The sequence below is a fragment of the Dromaius novaehollandiae genome, chromosome 7, assembly GCF_036370855.1.
Source record: "Dromaius novaehollandiae isolate bDroNov1 chromosome 7, bDroNov1.hap1, whole genome shotgun sequence".
NCBI classification, from domain to species: domain Eukaryota; kingdom Metazoa; phylum Chordata; class Aves; order Casuariiformes; family Dromaiidae; genus Dromaius; species Dromaius novaehollandiae.
The window spans coordinates 11,937,407-11,953,058 of NC_088104.1; the positions used below are offsets into that span (position 1 = coordinate 11,937,407).

A 15,652-nucleotide genomic window follows, 5' to 3' on the forward strand; every position below is an offset into this window, starting at 1 on the left:
AATTAGATGGGTCACTAATTATGGCGCTGAGAATTCAGGCTTGGAGACATTTCTCAGAGTTGAATCCCTGCAGAACAGTTCCCCTGAGCCAAATTTTCACCCTCATCTCCTCCGTCCCCCACAGAGAGAAGAAGGCTGAAAACGGGCATCGCTTGATCCCGTTCCCCTGCTTCGGGCAGGCTCTAAGGAGCAAAGCACCCAGGCGATTCCCCATGGGGCTTGCAGCCTGAGGAGCTCTGCTTCCCCCAGCGAACCTTGCTGAGCCCCTGGGAAGCCATGCTTGAAGCAGGACACCAGAGCTCAACCAGGGCTGATGCATTTTAGATTCCCAAATGTGATGCTTCTCCTCAGACGACTTAAGCACAAAGAAGCTGCAATGCCTTCCGACATCAGAGAGAGTCGTGGCTGAGGAAAGGCTATATGCTTTTAATTTTTCAGTTAACTTTCCAGCTCTGCATGTGGCTGCCTTTACACCAGATATTTCTGGGTGTTCCCAGCCACTGCAAAGGGACCCCATAAAGGAAAAATACCCAGTGTTAAGCTCAGAAACACTACCTTGGACTTTGATCGTTGCAGAGGTTGATGCTGTTCCATGTTCATTAGTTGCCACACACGTGTAAATGCCACTGTCCTGAGGCATCAGGTTACAGATCTTCAGGGTGAGCTCTCCAGAGTCGCTATGGATGTAGGAAGCCCAGATTACAAAATGCTGCTTCACTCGCTAATGCTTTTTACACTGCTTTCTCTCCTACTTCATTACGAACACAAGTGCATGCAAATCCTTTTAACTCATTTGCAGGAACATCCCCCTAGCAAGCCTGGTACCCAAATATAATGACACCATATGTCAGGATTAGGCCTTTAATGAAACTTCTAGTAGAATGGTCCAAATGGGGCCCTGCAGGGTAAATCTATTTATGTGGCCTCAAAGGAGATGGGCAACAATCACGAAAGCAGCACAAAGTCCAAGAGCTGAACACTTACTGTGCTTGTCCAGAGCTGGGTGCTTAGACCCCACATACCCAGAAAGGTTTCCTCAAGCACATTTTTTTTAGTCTCAGGAAGTGCTGAGCTGCTGTGCATTTGCAGAAGTCCAAAACACGCAGGACACACTGGACTTCCTGCAGATGCACCGACTGGTTGCGCAGCGCAGGGTGCCTGACATTTCTGGAAAGTTTCAGTGGAGCATGCGATCTAAGGCAGCTGCCAGCCCCCACCAGTCAGAAGACTGGACTATCCAACAACAGCGAGGGATAAGGCACGTCAGTGCCAAGGTCTTGAAAGACACCGAATATTTCGGCCAATCTGAGCAAACAGCTCTGCTGAATCCAGTGAATTTATAGTAGGGCTGTACACAGTCAGCTAGGTTTGCACACTGCAGTCTGCAATATGCAATTTAAGGGACTTGGCTCGAATTAAAGGATTTCTCTTGTGTAACTGTTCTAACTGTACCGGAGATCCAGCTTACAGCTAACAATAAATTCTCTTGATGGCAAAACTAGACTAACTCTTGAATGCATAAGGTATTGGAAACTGCAAAAGGACACCTTTGCTGGTATAACTGGGTCTTTTGCTGGTCTGACTATGCTGGTTTAGAAATAGGATAGAAATATCCCCTTCCCCCACAGGCCAGACACACATGCCAGCAAGATTTGTAAGACAGACACTGATCTGTTGGGTCTCTCGTTGGCAGGCAGTGTCTTCACTGTTAAAAACAAATAAGAATAACAAGACAATACAAGTGCTGATAATGCACAGAGAGTGAATGCAGAGGCGTGATGTAAAACAGAGCTCAGTATGGAAATATCCCCCTGTCCAAATCCCAGCTAGAGGCCTGAAGCTACAGGCACTAGTCATCTACTGAGTAATGGCCAAAAAGGCAGTTCTGAGTGCCGCGGGGCGGCCTCACATGCCAACTGTCTCTGAGGGAATCTCTTGATCAAGCCTAATTTTTTTTGTTGAACATATAAAATCCCTTCTTTCTTAGTACTCATTTTTTACTTTCACTGACTTTGTACTCCCGGGATTCATCTCAGCCTGAGCCAGAAGTGCTGAAAAGTTCACATGAAAGATTGCCTCCTGGAGATTTCCACTTCAATTTTGTTGGCCCAAATAGCTTATATAAGCTGCAGATGAGCATCCAGCAGCAAGCTGTTACCTGACCTGAATTCAACTCCCGATCTTCTCAGATTTTGCCTGTGTTTATTGTAAAGATGGTTTTCTTTCCCCCTAGCTGAGCCAGCCACATCATGACAAGCTTCCTTCTGGCCAAGCACAACCAGATGTAGCTTTCCCAGGAGTACATGTAGGCTGTTTTTGGAATAGCAGCTTTGGAAAGCTGCATGAGTTACCATCACTGCCCAGGAGATGAGAAAATTCGCAGTGATACGGCTATGTAAATGAAGAATATTGTAAGCTGATGAGGACTTGGTCTGTTCAACCTCTGTTCCCATGCAAAGGCAAGCAGGACATCAAATCAAAGCAGCTAAGCCCCACCAGAGGAGAGGCACTACTAGCTAAAGCTTGAAAGCATATTAATTACTTCTGGATTGAAGCTGGCTCATGAAGTCAGGGTCTTCAGGTCAGAGCATCATCAGAGCAAGTGCACATCTGCCAGCAATGTACCGTGTGGATATACCTCTGTGTCAGCCTGGGAAACTGCTACCTAAGCCCCAAACTTTGACCCCTTCTAGCTGGTGTGTGGTGCGGCGATGTGCGGAAACACCAGGTCAGCTTTGATCAACGGCATTTCTAGTAAGTCTTGTGGCCTGCTTGGTGCCATATTCCAATTTGAGGGCAACACAACCATAATGACCAGATACTTTGGGATTCAAAGGCAGGACCTTACCAGGATGACACCGTGTAAGTGGCTGTGCTGTTGTCATTGTCAAGGATGTTTTGATCAGGTCCTTTCCAGGTTATAGTTGGCTTTGGCCGTCCACAGACTTTGCACTGCAGCATCACTGTGTCGCCGAGCAAACAGGTGATATCCACTAATGGCACAAGAAACTCTGGAGCCACTGGAGCAAAACACAGTGGGAACACCTTCTCTTAATGCACATTCCCCATTCAAGTCTAGAGGACACAGTATAGGACCACTCGTGGCTTTTTGTAGAGAGGACTGTGTTAGAGTTTAGCCTTTAAGACCTGGAACCCAAAAGGCTGAGGGTCCCAGGGCCTGGAATGTATATTACTGAAATTTCACCTTCACTAAAAGCCAGATGTTCAGCTCAGCAAAGGAGGTAATGGGGACTGTCTATACCCACCACCTCTGTGCGGCCCCTCAACACAGCACTGCCTTTGGCTGCTGAGACCAGGCTTGGTGCTTGCATCTCCCTAGGCACCAGATTGCTTTCATGAATCACTTCCGCAGGGACCTCAGGGATCATACTGCCACCATCTAAATCCAGCACCCTCAGATATAGCCAGTATTAGAGTTTTAAGGGTCCTGAACAAAGGCACAGATCCAGGTCATGTATGGATGACTTTTACTGCTGGGTCATTTTGCCTGGAATGGGCCTTTCCCCGTGGCCTAGGATGCCTGGTCCTTGCCCTGCTGCTTTCTGCTGAAAGCGTCTGTGTCAGGAAGGTGAGATTTTGTGGAAGGAGCGTGTGGTGAAGGGCAGCTTTGGAGGAGTCAACCTTGCATGTATCGCAGGCTCTTTGAGCCAGGGAGCTACAGGAGGACTGCTTTCCCAGGAGAGCACCAGCCCCGGCCAAGGGAGGCCAGGGAGACTTGTCTTTGCTCTAAAGATAATGCCTATGAAATACACTGTCTCATGTGAATAAATCACAGCTGCTGACTTGCCCATCAACACAAGTCAGTGCACAGCTGTCTTCAACTCACCTTCCTGAATGAAATTTGGGTTGATTATCTGAAAAATACAAAGAAATAAAAACATTCATTTTTCTGCAGAGTTACAAGGAGACACCAGCTGGTTGGTACAAGCAATCTCTCTAACAACCAGCATACACAGCAAGCTTTAGTGACAACTGAACAGCCAGTGCACAGCTGAAAAACTAAATGAAGGGTGGAGCTTCTTAAACTCTGATAAAGCATATATTGGATCTAGTGGCAACTGCATCACAGGTAACAGGCACAAAACTAATGCTGAGGAAGGTGGACCGTGCCTTCTCTTTGTTTAGATGATAATGTTCAAGCCATTAAATCTTTTTTTTCTGGACCTAGTTGTGCCCCATGTGACCAGCTCCAGATCCACGTGAAACACCATGCGCATTCGTCGTGCACCCTGGAGCATCTCATCTTAACCCAGTCTTGGGGAGATGGCTTTTAACTTCTGCTCAGTTTCAGACAAAAAGGAGAAACACTACAACAAAAACACTGGCTTCTTTTTGCCTACTGACAAACATCAGTCCTGCATCAACCCACATTCTATCACAACAAGTAAAATTTTACTTATTTCATTGCATTGCTGGAAAGCTCTACTTTCTAACTTGAACTAGGCCTGGATGACTGAGAGTTACATTGTCTAACTCGCAAAGACTTAAAAATCTACTGTCTCAATGTGGCCTATATATGCCAGTTAAGTCATCTTAACTCTGGAAGCAGAAGGTGGGGCAGACCAAAGAAAATGCCAGTAAGTTCTAAAATGCTACATCAACTCTCTAAATTCATAATGGTGTACAACAGCATACAGATCTTAGCCTCATTAACTGTTTTAATAATCTAATAAAGCTTTGTTATCGAAATTCAAACTAATAAATTGATATCAAGCACCATAAACACCAGTGTGGTTTACTGCACGGTAAATATATCTTTGTTGCTATTGACTTCAGAATCATTTTGGATGGTGTCAATGAAGTAGTGACCCAATCCACAGCCTGCTAAAGCTGATGTGAGTTTTTGCAGTGGCTCAGAAACCAGTCCATGAAGCAGAAGCAAGAAGCCTTCTAAAAAGTAGATAATCTTCAAGATTCCTATTTATTTTTTGGATTTATAAATAATTTTCCCCAGTGAATGGTTCAAGGAGCTACTCAGGGAGAAAAGCACTGAAGTATATTTAGCTTCTGTTTGGCTTCATAACCTTCATTCATACCCTCAGGCAAACCCTGGTACCAGCACTGAGACCTCGGGGTCTTTTTTCCCCAATCACCACCAGAAAGGCTGAATAAACTAGGCACAATGGAGACCCACTGCTCACAAAGATGCACTTTTTTCTACAGAAACATACCTTCCACAAATACCTTGTCACCTGAGACTATCCTTTTTCCTAGCAATAGGAGGAGTTTGAGCCTTCAGGGCATATCTATGGAGAACACAAAATTTATTGTACTGGCCGAAACAAGCAATCAATCTAAGTGCTTTACACTCCACGCTCCAGAAATGGGTAAGGGCTGCTATGGCTGGGCAAAGCCTGGTTACAGTCCCTGACGGTGTGGCCAGTGAATCCTTCAGGTCCTTACCTGGATGGAAAAGCGTGACTATTTGGTCTCCCAGATGCTCCCGGGAGGGCTGAGATTACAAACATTTCATTCTCAGAATCCTGGAAAGAGCAAACCTCAGCCTACATCTCCAGAGAAAAAGACTTTTTTAGGATTATTACTATATTTAGGGGTTTTTTTGTTTTAAAGACCAAGCCCTGACTTCCCAGTGAGATTGCTGAAAGCCCTAATGTGCTCAGCAGAGGCTCTGCGCAGGACCCGTGCGTGCCCCGGGCTGAGCAGCGAGCTCTGCCAGCCCGTCTGCCCGTAAAGCCCGTCAGCTGGGGGCTGCGCGTGCCAGCCCACAGTGCCAGGCTTGGCGTCCCGCTCTGCTGCCAGCAGCTGCGTGTTTGAATGCGAGTGCTTTGTCTTCATGCAATTGAGAGCAAAGCAGGCTGAAAAATCAGGGGGACACTTCAGAAGGCTGGGGCTTTCTTCTCGGTAAGAGTAATCAGAAGAGCAACGTTGCATTTGGCGGTGGCTAAAATGGGATGGCCGGGTGCGAGACTCTTGCTGTGGGAGGGGGTGATGACCAAAATAAGATCCCCCAGTCCCATGGGGCTGGACAAAAAAAAAATAAGGGCATAAGAGGACACTAGATGGAGGAAAACATCTCCTCTCCCCTCTCTGTGCATGGAAAAGGGGAGACAGCTTTTTGAAGTTGTGTCATTCATGTGAAACGAAAAAGGAAGTAAAAGTTGTTCCATAGAGAGAGATTTCAATCTAGATAACCATCACTTGCCACTTTTTACTCAGTGAGATCATCTATTTATCTGATTAATAACCCAAGGCATTAGCTCATTTACACTTATATCTTCATTTTGGTAGTTTTTGGCTTAACTGGAACACACATATCTCCTTTGTGGCTCTCCCCTTCCTTCCCTGCAGCACACTTTATTTTTCACTGATTTCTGTCCTTGTAGGATTAGAGATCAGGGAAAAGAAATGCTCCTAACACTTTATTCTGTATTTCTAAAGGTTTCATTAAAACATACAGCTACAATGAAAAATGTAATAGATGTATCTATAAATAAATAATGTTACACTTAATAATTCCCAAGGCATGATCATTTGTAATAATTGCCTTACCAAAGATTTTTTTTATTGAAATACCAAAAAGCAAATTACTACCACTAGATAGTATTGGAAGAGTCTACGGGTAAAATCTGCATTTCCTTTGATAAAACTTCAGCTGTTAATTAATAAAATGTTACCTAACACCTGCACACTCATGTCTAAGCTTTTGCCTGCTGTAAGTTTAGTCAAACATAAAAGTCTTTTCACAAGGGGATTTTTCAAAATGATTTAATACATCACTTAATTAAGAAAAAGGTCTTACTTCGTGTACTTCAAAAGGGTGTGGGCAGGTCAAATCACAGGTTGAGAAGTGCAGAAACAGCGAAGCAGAGAAAAAGATTCTCTGACAAATCTTCCAACAGAAGCCAGATCTCCTGACTCGCACCCCAGCTCCCTATTCACGGAGTATTTTGCTGTTGCTGTCTGCAAACTGTCCAGGTTTGCAGGTCACGGGTAGCTGGCAGGAGTTGACAGACTCTTCTGAGTCCTTCTGGGCTAAGCGGAAGACCTTTGGAGATGATTTCTTCATTGCCAAACAAGCATCTCTGATCTCAGACTTATCAGGACCACAGCTTTGCGTGGCTTGGGCAGATCCTTCAGCTTTGAAGCTGGGTTGGAAAATGAAAGGCTTCTGGGTTAAGCATGCCCCTGCGTTTCATCGGCGTCCTGGAGTGCCCCTTTGCCCTTCGGTCGTGTTTCAGGAGTCAGCCCCCTCGGCTGGCAGCAGGCAGGCAACAGCGAAACACCACCTGCAGCTTATGGGGAGGGTGAAACCGGAGCAGCGCATCTCCCACCCCCTGCTCTCTGCAAAGGGCACAATCAGGGCCCGCACAGGGCTGCAGGTCTATAGGGGCTGGGCAGTACAGAATAGGTCTTCAGCAAGCCATTGAGGACACCCAGTGCCCTGCAGGTTGTGCCTGGTCGGGGCCCATTGCTGCCGTACAGCACCAGTCGCTCCCACTGATGGTCCGTGGTCCCCGCGCGAGGGGACCCAAGCGGGGCTGGGCAGAGGCTGCCAGTACTAAACTGAGACCTGAAATCAGGGCAAGATGCTCAGCCAGCCGAGCACCTACGTCAAGCCACTGCTTTTCAAACGCACCACACACAACACTAGCAGGGGTCCCAGGAAAAGAAACAACAGCCTGCTCCTGGGTTAACAAGCGTCGGCTCAGGACTTGTGCTGAGCGCTGTTTTTAGCCGGCCCAGCTCTGTAACAGGCAACACAAACACCGCGCGGCACAGGCGGCCGTGAGGCGTCCGGCGCAGGCTGCTCAGGAGGGGGAGGCGAGCGCCTTGCTCAGCGGCTGCGCTGGGCTGACGCCGGGTTCCTGCGGTTCCCGGAGCCGCCAGCCCTCAGGGCCCAAACGCCCCATAAACAAGTGGGCAAACAAGACATGGCGGCTCGATGCCGCTGGGGGATAAAAACATCCCCAAGCGATGGGAGGGCACACGGCACTTGCGCGAGCCACAGGCCATCGGCCCGAGACTTGTCAGGCGAAGCGAAGCGATGCCAGCGAGCACGTGAGATCGCCAGGTGAAGAAAAAAACGCAACCCTGCCGGGGACGTGGCTTTTGTAGAGCTTTTCTCTTTTCTTCTCTCAAAAAAGGAACACAAGGCTCAGCCCTGCAACCACCCTCAGCTGGTGGCTGTTTGAGCAAGGAGCTCGCAGTCGGGCCCTTCGCCAGACACTTCTGGCCATGGCAGCAACGCGAAGGGAAGACAACGGAGGGCCTCCCGCCGCCCAGTGCCTCAAGAGCAAATCCCTGGCAAACACGGCCTCCGCACGCTCCGCGGCCGGTTAGCCCTGCTTGTCACAGCCCAGCCGGCCTGAGGAGTGAAAAACCGACACAGAAGGGATCACCCAAAGCGAGAACTTCTCACAGCTCACTCAGGCTCACTCAGCACTAGACAAACACAAAGCTTTGGGGCTAAAGCTTGTTAGACAACGCGTTCGCTCCTCAGGTAAGAAACTGTGAGTGAGCTGGATTTGTTTGTTTTTTTGGTTGGCTGAAATATCTGTAGCCAAGTCCAGAGCGGGTGGAAAATTCTGACACTCCCTCTACAGCCAAGAGAGTTTCTGCTTCTAATACAGTAACAGCTAAAAATGGAAACGCTGTGCAAAATGACAGAGGCAGACCACGAAACAAATGCGCTCTGCTCTCGTGATGGGGGGTCGAAAGCCTGCTCCGAACGGGCCCGGTCGCCAGGCCTCCGCGCTCTAGCAGCCTTGTGCTGCGATTTTTGCTCGTTCGTTTAAACGAGTAGCACGTCTTTAAAGGAGTAACTTAGAAAATGTGACAGCCAGATTCTAGAAAAGCAGCACATACGCTGCGTACAGTAACGCATTATTTTGGAGTACTGAGCCACGTTTTTTCTGCTTTGCTTGCTGCTGCACTCATACTGTAAAGACAGATGGCAACCAGCCCTTGGAGGTACGTTTGCTGCAGCAGCAGCAAAGCTGTCCTCCTGCACCGTGACTGTGACCACCCTGACTTCTGAACGAGAGCGTATCTTTAATCTGTACACACACTCGGTGTCTGGGGGGAAGCGGGAAACCACTCTGCCGTGTGAAGTCCCAGCGCTGAAATGCTCGTTTTTGCAGCCGCAAGCTTGGGTGCCTGCAAGGGGCTCCTCCGCTTGGCGAGGATGCGACTCTCCGTCACAAAGACACCGTCACCATGCCCTCGGCCACCCTCCCTGGAAGAGGGCTGAGGGCTCCCAGGCAGCACAGACCTACGTGATGCACAGAAGGGCCCGTCAGATGTCCAGATTTTTCCAATGCCGTGTTTCAGTCCCATGTTAAGGGACTGCATCAAAACAGGAGAAAGAATATTTTTCCTTGTTCTTCCCGTATCAAACAAAGCACAGAGCTAGAAGGCAAACCCTCTGTAATAAGATCCATGCTTTACCGAAACAGTAGAGGGCATGTTTACTCCAAGACAAGCAGCTCAGCATTTTGTAAACACTCCGTGGTATTTCTTGTTCACATGGTTAAAACAACATACTGATGCATTTGTACATGCTGGCAGTAGAGACAGCAGCATGTGCCTTGCTCTTTCACTAAAAGAAAAATATCAATGATTCTCAGAAAAAAAAAATAAAATGGGTTACAGAGAAATTAAACCAACTCTAAGTGGCAGAAAAACTAATCCTTCCCTGACTGGGGCAACTTTTAATTTGAGAATCTGGCGGGGGGACAAGTTCACTGTGTTCCCCACCACCACACAAATCCCCCCAACAAACTAACGACAGAAATTGCCTGAGGTGAATAAGAATCCGGCTACAGATGGAGAGGTGCTGCCAAAGGGAAAATGTAATTTAAAATAAGAGAATGGTTATCTGATGAAACGTCCCATGGCATCAGCCTTTCAGTGTGGATGTGGGGTGCCTCCCAGCACCCAGCATGGATGGGACCAGCTGCCTTAGAGACGGACAGTGAAGCCAGAAGGAGACGCTTACTGCTTTACGTGCACGCGTGCAAAGCAGAAGACACCTCTATGTGCTTCCTCTTGCCAATGTCACGCTCTCTCTGCCAGGCCCTAGCAGCTGCTGTATTTGAACAGGTATAGCTGTTAGATTTGTTTCTGGTTTTGAAGGCTACCACATGCTCCAGGAAACATGCTGTAGCACTCTATGCCCTCCCTGCCTATCAGGTAGATCACTTCTTCCTCTACCAGCAGCCAAACCAAAGCACCCATGCTGCCAGCTCAGGAAACTTGGTATCTGCTCAGCCAGCTTCCCCGCTCTGTACCACGAATCGCTGTCCACTCAGGGGCTGCACGAAAATGGCTCTGCATATGGCAGCTGTCGGAGGGAAATGCTCGAGGCTGTCAGGATCTTATTCATACTATAGCTGTGATAAGAGGCCTCTACCGAGAGTGAGGCTCTTTTGTGCTAAACACACAGACAAACGTCATGGAAAAAAACCCTGTATGTTAAAAGGCTTTTTTAATCAATATTGTACAAGAGCAAAGACAGTAAGTTAGATCTGTTTTGGAGACAGAAAAATCAAGGCAGAAAAGTGAAGGCATTTGCTTAAAGTACTTGGGAATTCTTGGCCTGAGCTGAATATTGATTTGGAGCCAGTGCTGGATCCAGCAAGCCATTACTTACTCAACCACTTGGACTCGGAGGGTGCTAACACAATCTTCTGCCTTAAAGTGTATTTCCCAGGGCTTATCTTGTCCTGAGTGTCTCAGAGTAGCTCTTTACATGCTCAGCTGTCATAACCAAAAAAAACCGATGAAGTCCAACCTCTGTACCTTGGCAATACCCCAGCTCACTAACCTAATGATGGCACTTCCACTGACTCAAGGTGGGCCTGGATTACATCTCTCCTTTACACAGCTAAGAAACATGAATAAATGCTGGCCACTCAAGCATCTGCTGTGTGTTGATCAGGATTTTTTTTAATGCACCACAACTGGAGTAGCGCTGTGCAAATCAGCAGAAAACATGTCTGGAGCCATGTGAAAGGTCCAGTCCAAAGTCTGGAAATGAATTAGTGAGCTTTATGTCAATCAGGTCTTCAGACTGCTGGAAGGGCATTAATTTAGACAAGAGAGGTAGCCCAACGGGATTTGCACAGTTGACTTATGACCCCTTCAGTAATACCAAAAGCCTGGGACATTACGACACTCCAAATTCTAAGACAATTAGTTGTGTCACTGTCTTGGACCCACGACTTGGGTGTGGATGATGTTCACTGATTCAGAAGGGAACCCACCTTCTTCCCAGGAACAGAGCCTGCCTGTCCCTGTGCAATTAACTACAGACATGTGGAAAGGGAGTCTCTGATGTTCCATAAACATAGGTTACTCCTCTTCCTCACATGGCTACACCTGCTCCTTAAATACCTGCTCCTACACCTCACATGCCTAACAGGTGAGTTTGCACCTTTTGTTTCCTGAAACAATAGCACATAGCAGAAAACTAGGAAAAAAATCCACATATTTCACTTCAGTCCTTATCCATTCTCATTGAATATTGATAAACAAAGAGAGAAAGAAACAGCCACCAAGAGATACAATTTCTATCCAAATTTCTGTCAGCAAAGTTACAATGAATAGAAAGTTCTTCATGGCCAGCATGTCCCTGTTCGGGCAAAAAACCCCAGTAATGACATTTTATCTGTTAAAAAGGGCCACTCAGAATTTCAGTTAACTGCTGTCACTATGTATGTTCTCCACACTTCTTTCTTTCTGTGCATCTCCCCTGAAACAAAACAAAGCCAAAGTGCTTCAATAATCTGAATTCTACTGTACAGATATTCGGTATTTTATAAGCAGCAAGCAAAGCTAGACCTGAAAACCACAGCAGCCGTGGGACTCCATGGATATTATGACCAGCTCATCAACTTCTTGTGCAGGGAATAGGCTGGAGGTAAAAGGCACCAACATTTCCAAATAATTAATATGGCTGCTTTGCATTTAGAGACTGCTTTCCCTGTTGCAGCACTGAATGCACATTCGCAGGCATGATGGAAGGAAGAGGGATGTCAGCATGTTATGGGTGACAGCCCAATAAGAGAAGCAAAGTGACCTGCTCAAGGTTGTAACAATAGCTACAGACGACTCCTCCTAAATGACACATGGAGGGCCTCATGCAACTTTAAGTATTGGTGGTTGGGCCAGGACACTGCCCTTCCACCCACGGTCTATAAAATCAGTCACGAGCTGAGCCAGGTGTGAGAGTAAGGTCTTCCCCGTTCTGCGGCATCCAGTCGCACTGCCTCCAGCTACGCAGGAGCTTGCCAACAGCCCCACTCTGACACACTATGCTAAACAGAGAAGGAGTAGCCAGATGAGATATTGATTTTCACTATAAAAACAGGTTGGGGGAAAGAGCTTTTAAATAATTATTTAAGGTTAGGATGCACCTCTAGAAAAAGCCTAAAAGGTGAGCTGTTTATTTTTCTACAAGATATAAGGACAAATATTGATTACCCCACCCACCTCGTATATACCTCCTCCGAGGGAGATTAAAAATGCATTGGTTTACACAGACTCTGACAGTCCTGTGCAGATACTGTGTGTAGCCACAAGCACAATTTTTAAATAGGATAATGCAAGGAATCTCTATGAACACAGATGAAGAACACATGCACCTGAAAGAACAGGGATAAATGCTTCCCTTGTGGGCATGGTCTTTCCAAAAGTCCAGGCCAGGGTGAGCCTGCTCAAAGAAAGAGGGCGACAGTGGTGGTAAATGCTTTTAAAGGACTTGCTTATGTTCCTTTCCCCTTTTGTGACAATGCATTAAAATTGGGGCCACCACTAGAGGAGAGAAATCAAGACTTGAATGAGCCTGGGGACCCCCAGCTGTGAGAGCTGATAATTCTGCAGCTGCGCGGTTAATTCACAGTGCCTCAGAAAGGGGTTTTGCAGCCCGTGCTCACCTCTTTTAAAGCTAGTTTAGGCATCTGAGCACCAACTTTCTGATACTCTGTCACTAGCACCATATAACTTCCACCATGAATCTCTTGTCCCGATGAACCCCTTACCCAGACTTTGGCAGCGGAAGAAGCTTGCCTTGCTTCTGTTTCAAAGAGAAAAGACTTTATCTCCTGGGGCCTTAATCAAGTTCATTTTCATAGCTCAGGAATACTTGATAATGACAATCAAAACATTCATCATAAAGGAAAAGGGAGAACAACTGTGGCTTCCAGGAGAGAAAACCCCAGACCTTTGCAGACTGGACTTCCATATGGCAACTTCTAGGATTGCTTCTCTCATGAGCATTTTAGCAGACTGCCCCAGCTCTGCTCCCTGGATTGTTTTTTTCAGTTTTATTATGGGTATTAGCAATCCTTCCCCCTCAGTAGTTCTTAGCCGGATCACTGAACTGATCAGACTCACTCCAGGCTGCAGATGTAATAACACCAGCATAAGAGAGGGCTATACTACGCCTCGCAGGGCAGTGTGACCTTAGATTGGCCAACATCACCCAAAAAACTGCATTATTACTTCACTTCTTCCGCCATTTTATACACTCACCCAGCGCCAAAGAGTTTTGTTGAGAAACAGACTTCAGCTTTACAAGCCATTAAGGAACATTGTGGCTTCTGGAAACTGCAGGACAGCAGGACTTTTACCTCTACTAAGTAATCTGGGAGGTACAGAACCAGGTTGCTTAGTGTAAATCAGGTCAGACATCAGGCAAGTGTTTCAGCAGATTCATACCAGAGCTAAGACTTCAACTTAGTGTCTTCTGCTTTAAATAGAAGGGCTCTTATCTCCATCATTTCACAAGGCAAGGCAAGAACAGTAGACTCTTATCTATACCACAGTTAAAAAAAAAAAACAAAAAAACCAAAAACCAAAATCCCCCACAAAACCATGTGGAGTATACCAGAGCTGACTAGAAATACAGACAGTGTATGGAGACTTGGATACCTTTCACTAATTTTAAGACATCTGGCTTTTTGCTCCTATGGAGCAAAGTCTACTGTCAAAATACAGAAATCTTCTGCAAAAAGAATTTTGATTTTCACCTACTCTGTACATTGCACCTGTATCTCAGCCATCTTTTACTCCACAAGCTTTATTTTAATACACATCTCTTTTTCAAAGATGTGTTTATCAATGCCTACACACTTGTAATACCTTCAGTTAAAGCCTTCAGGTTAATAGCTGAGGTGGTGGATATCCTTGTACCCCTGCATTTCAATACACTTTCCTCTCTCTCTTTTTCTTTTCCTCCAGGAGGAAGACCAGCTTTCTTCCGTGAGATCTTTAGAGTACAATCTGGCTAACAGCACCCTGGAAATCTCCTAACATACAGAGATTTCCCTATTCTCAAACAAACCGCCCTACAATCTTGGCAAAATCACTCAAGTTTCTCTGAACCTTTCCCCTTGCTTGTTCCAATAGGAAGCTCTTTCAGCCTTGGTACAAGATACACAGATGCTTAATGTGGTCACTATATACAGATAAGTGAGTCCTGCAAGATAGTAATAGAGCAGAACCAGCTATCAAACTGTAACATTGATTTTAAGCTCTGTTCTGGGTCTCTTTACCAGGCATGTCTTGGTCACTCCACTAGAGTCAGTGAGGTCACGCTGGAAAAACAGTAGTGTAACGCGTTGGGTCCACTCATCTGCATGAGCCCTGCCTATGATAAGCGTACTTTAATTCAACTAATTTTACCATTTTATTTCAGTACCTTTATATAAGCGTAATTTCCACGATTTAAGAGACACCAACTGTTAAAAGAAAAAAGCAGCTTTGTCTTTTCTCACCTCCTAGATAATTTAAAACACTAGCTGTGGTGCAACATCATCTACTACAGTGATTTATAACACAGGACTGACTAGCAGCTCAGCGTGTATTGCCAGGATGGTGGGTGTTCTCAGCACAGAAAGCTGCTACATTTATCGGCAGTTGACAGGTATGCACAATCATTTCACTGAATGAGGTCCCATCTGGAAAACGGTGATTTAGAGGTGGCTAATTAAGCCTCCAGCTCAACAATAATTTGTTTTCCAATTTCCTTCACTGCTCCTATCACAAAGGCAGCCTGAACTTCAATTCACTGCTTGGCAAAACCGGAATTGGTACTTTGTGTGAATTATACTTAATTGACATATATGTCCATCTGCAAAAAAGACCCACCAGCGCCCCTTTCAGCAAATCCATTTCAAAATGGATACATATTCTCTGGAAAAAAGTAATCACAAGGATGATTGTCTCTACCTCCATGCTAGTATTGGGGTCAAGGTCATCACACTCTGATTCCTCTGAGCTGTTTGTCTCCTTGTTTGGCAGCATGAAGAAGAAAGAACAAGAGATTAGAGATTGGTTAGACAGTGCAGAGCAGCACAGGAGTTTGAGCAGCATGGAAATGGGTAGCAGTACAGAGAATGTTCTTAAAAATGAATAGAAACCAAACCAACAACAAAACAAGAGAAGCAAAGGCAAAGGCATGCTTTTGCCAAAGAAGAGGCAGTGATTCTGCAAGTCATTCAGGCAATAAAAACAGCACAGGGAGCAACAGAAGGAAGAATTGTGACCACCATGCTGGAGCAACTACTTCCTTCGGGCACAGTACTTCACCGATTTGACTGCAGAGGTGCAGGATGCCTGTGAAGTGGGTGCAAAGTGCATCCAGGTTGCAGTGGCAGGGTTCCTCCCT

General features: G+C 46.2%; 1 protein-coding gene across 1 annotated transcript in view; it reads right to left on the reverse strand.

The window, feature by feature from the left end:
* KALRN (kalirin RhoGEF kinase) overlaps window positions 1-15,652 on the reverse strand; it is a 526,992-nt gene that overhangs the window by 12,303 nt on the left and 499,037 nt on the right. Inside the window, exons 52-55 of the mRNA XM_064514688.1 lie at window positions 15,214-15,273; window positions 3,848-3,875; window positions 2,849-3,020; window positions 556-677 (exon numbers count right to left, since the gene is read on the reverse strand). Of these exons, the coding sequence (XP_064370758.1) occupies window positions 556-677; window positions 2,849-3,020; window positions 3,848-3,875; window positions 15,214-15,273 (382 nt within the window). The remainder of the gene's footprint in view (window positions 1-555; window positions 678-2,848; window positions 3,021-3,847; window positions 3,876-15,213; window positions 15,274-15,652) is intronic.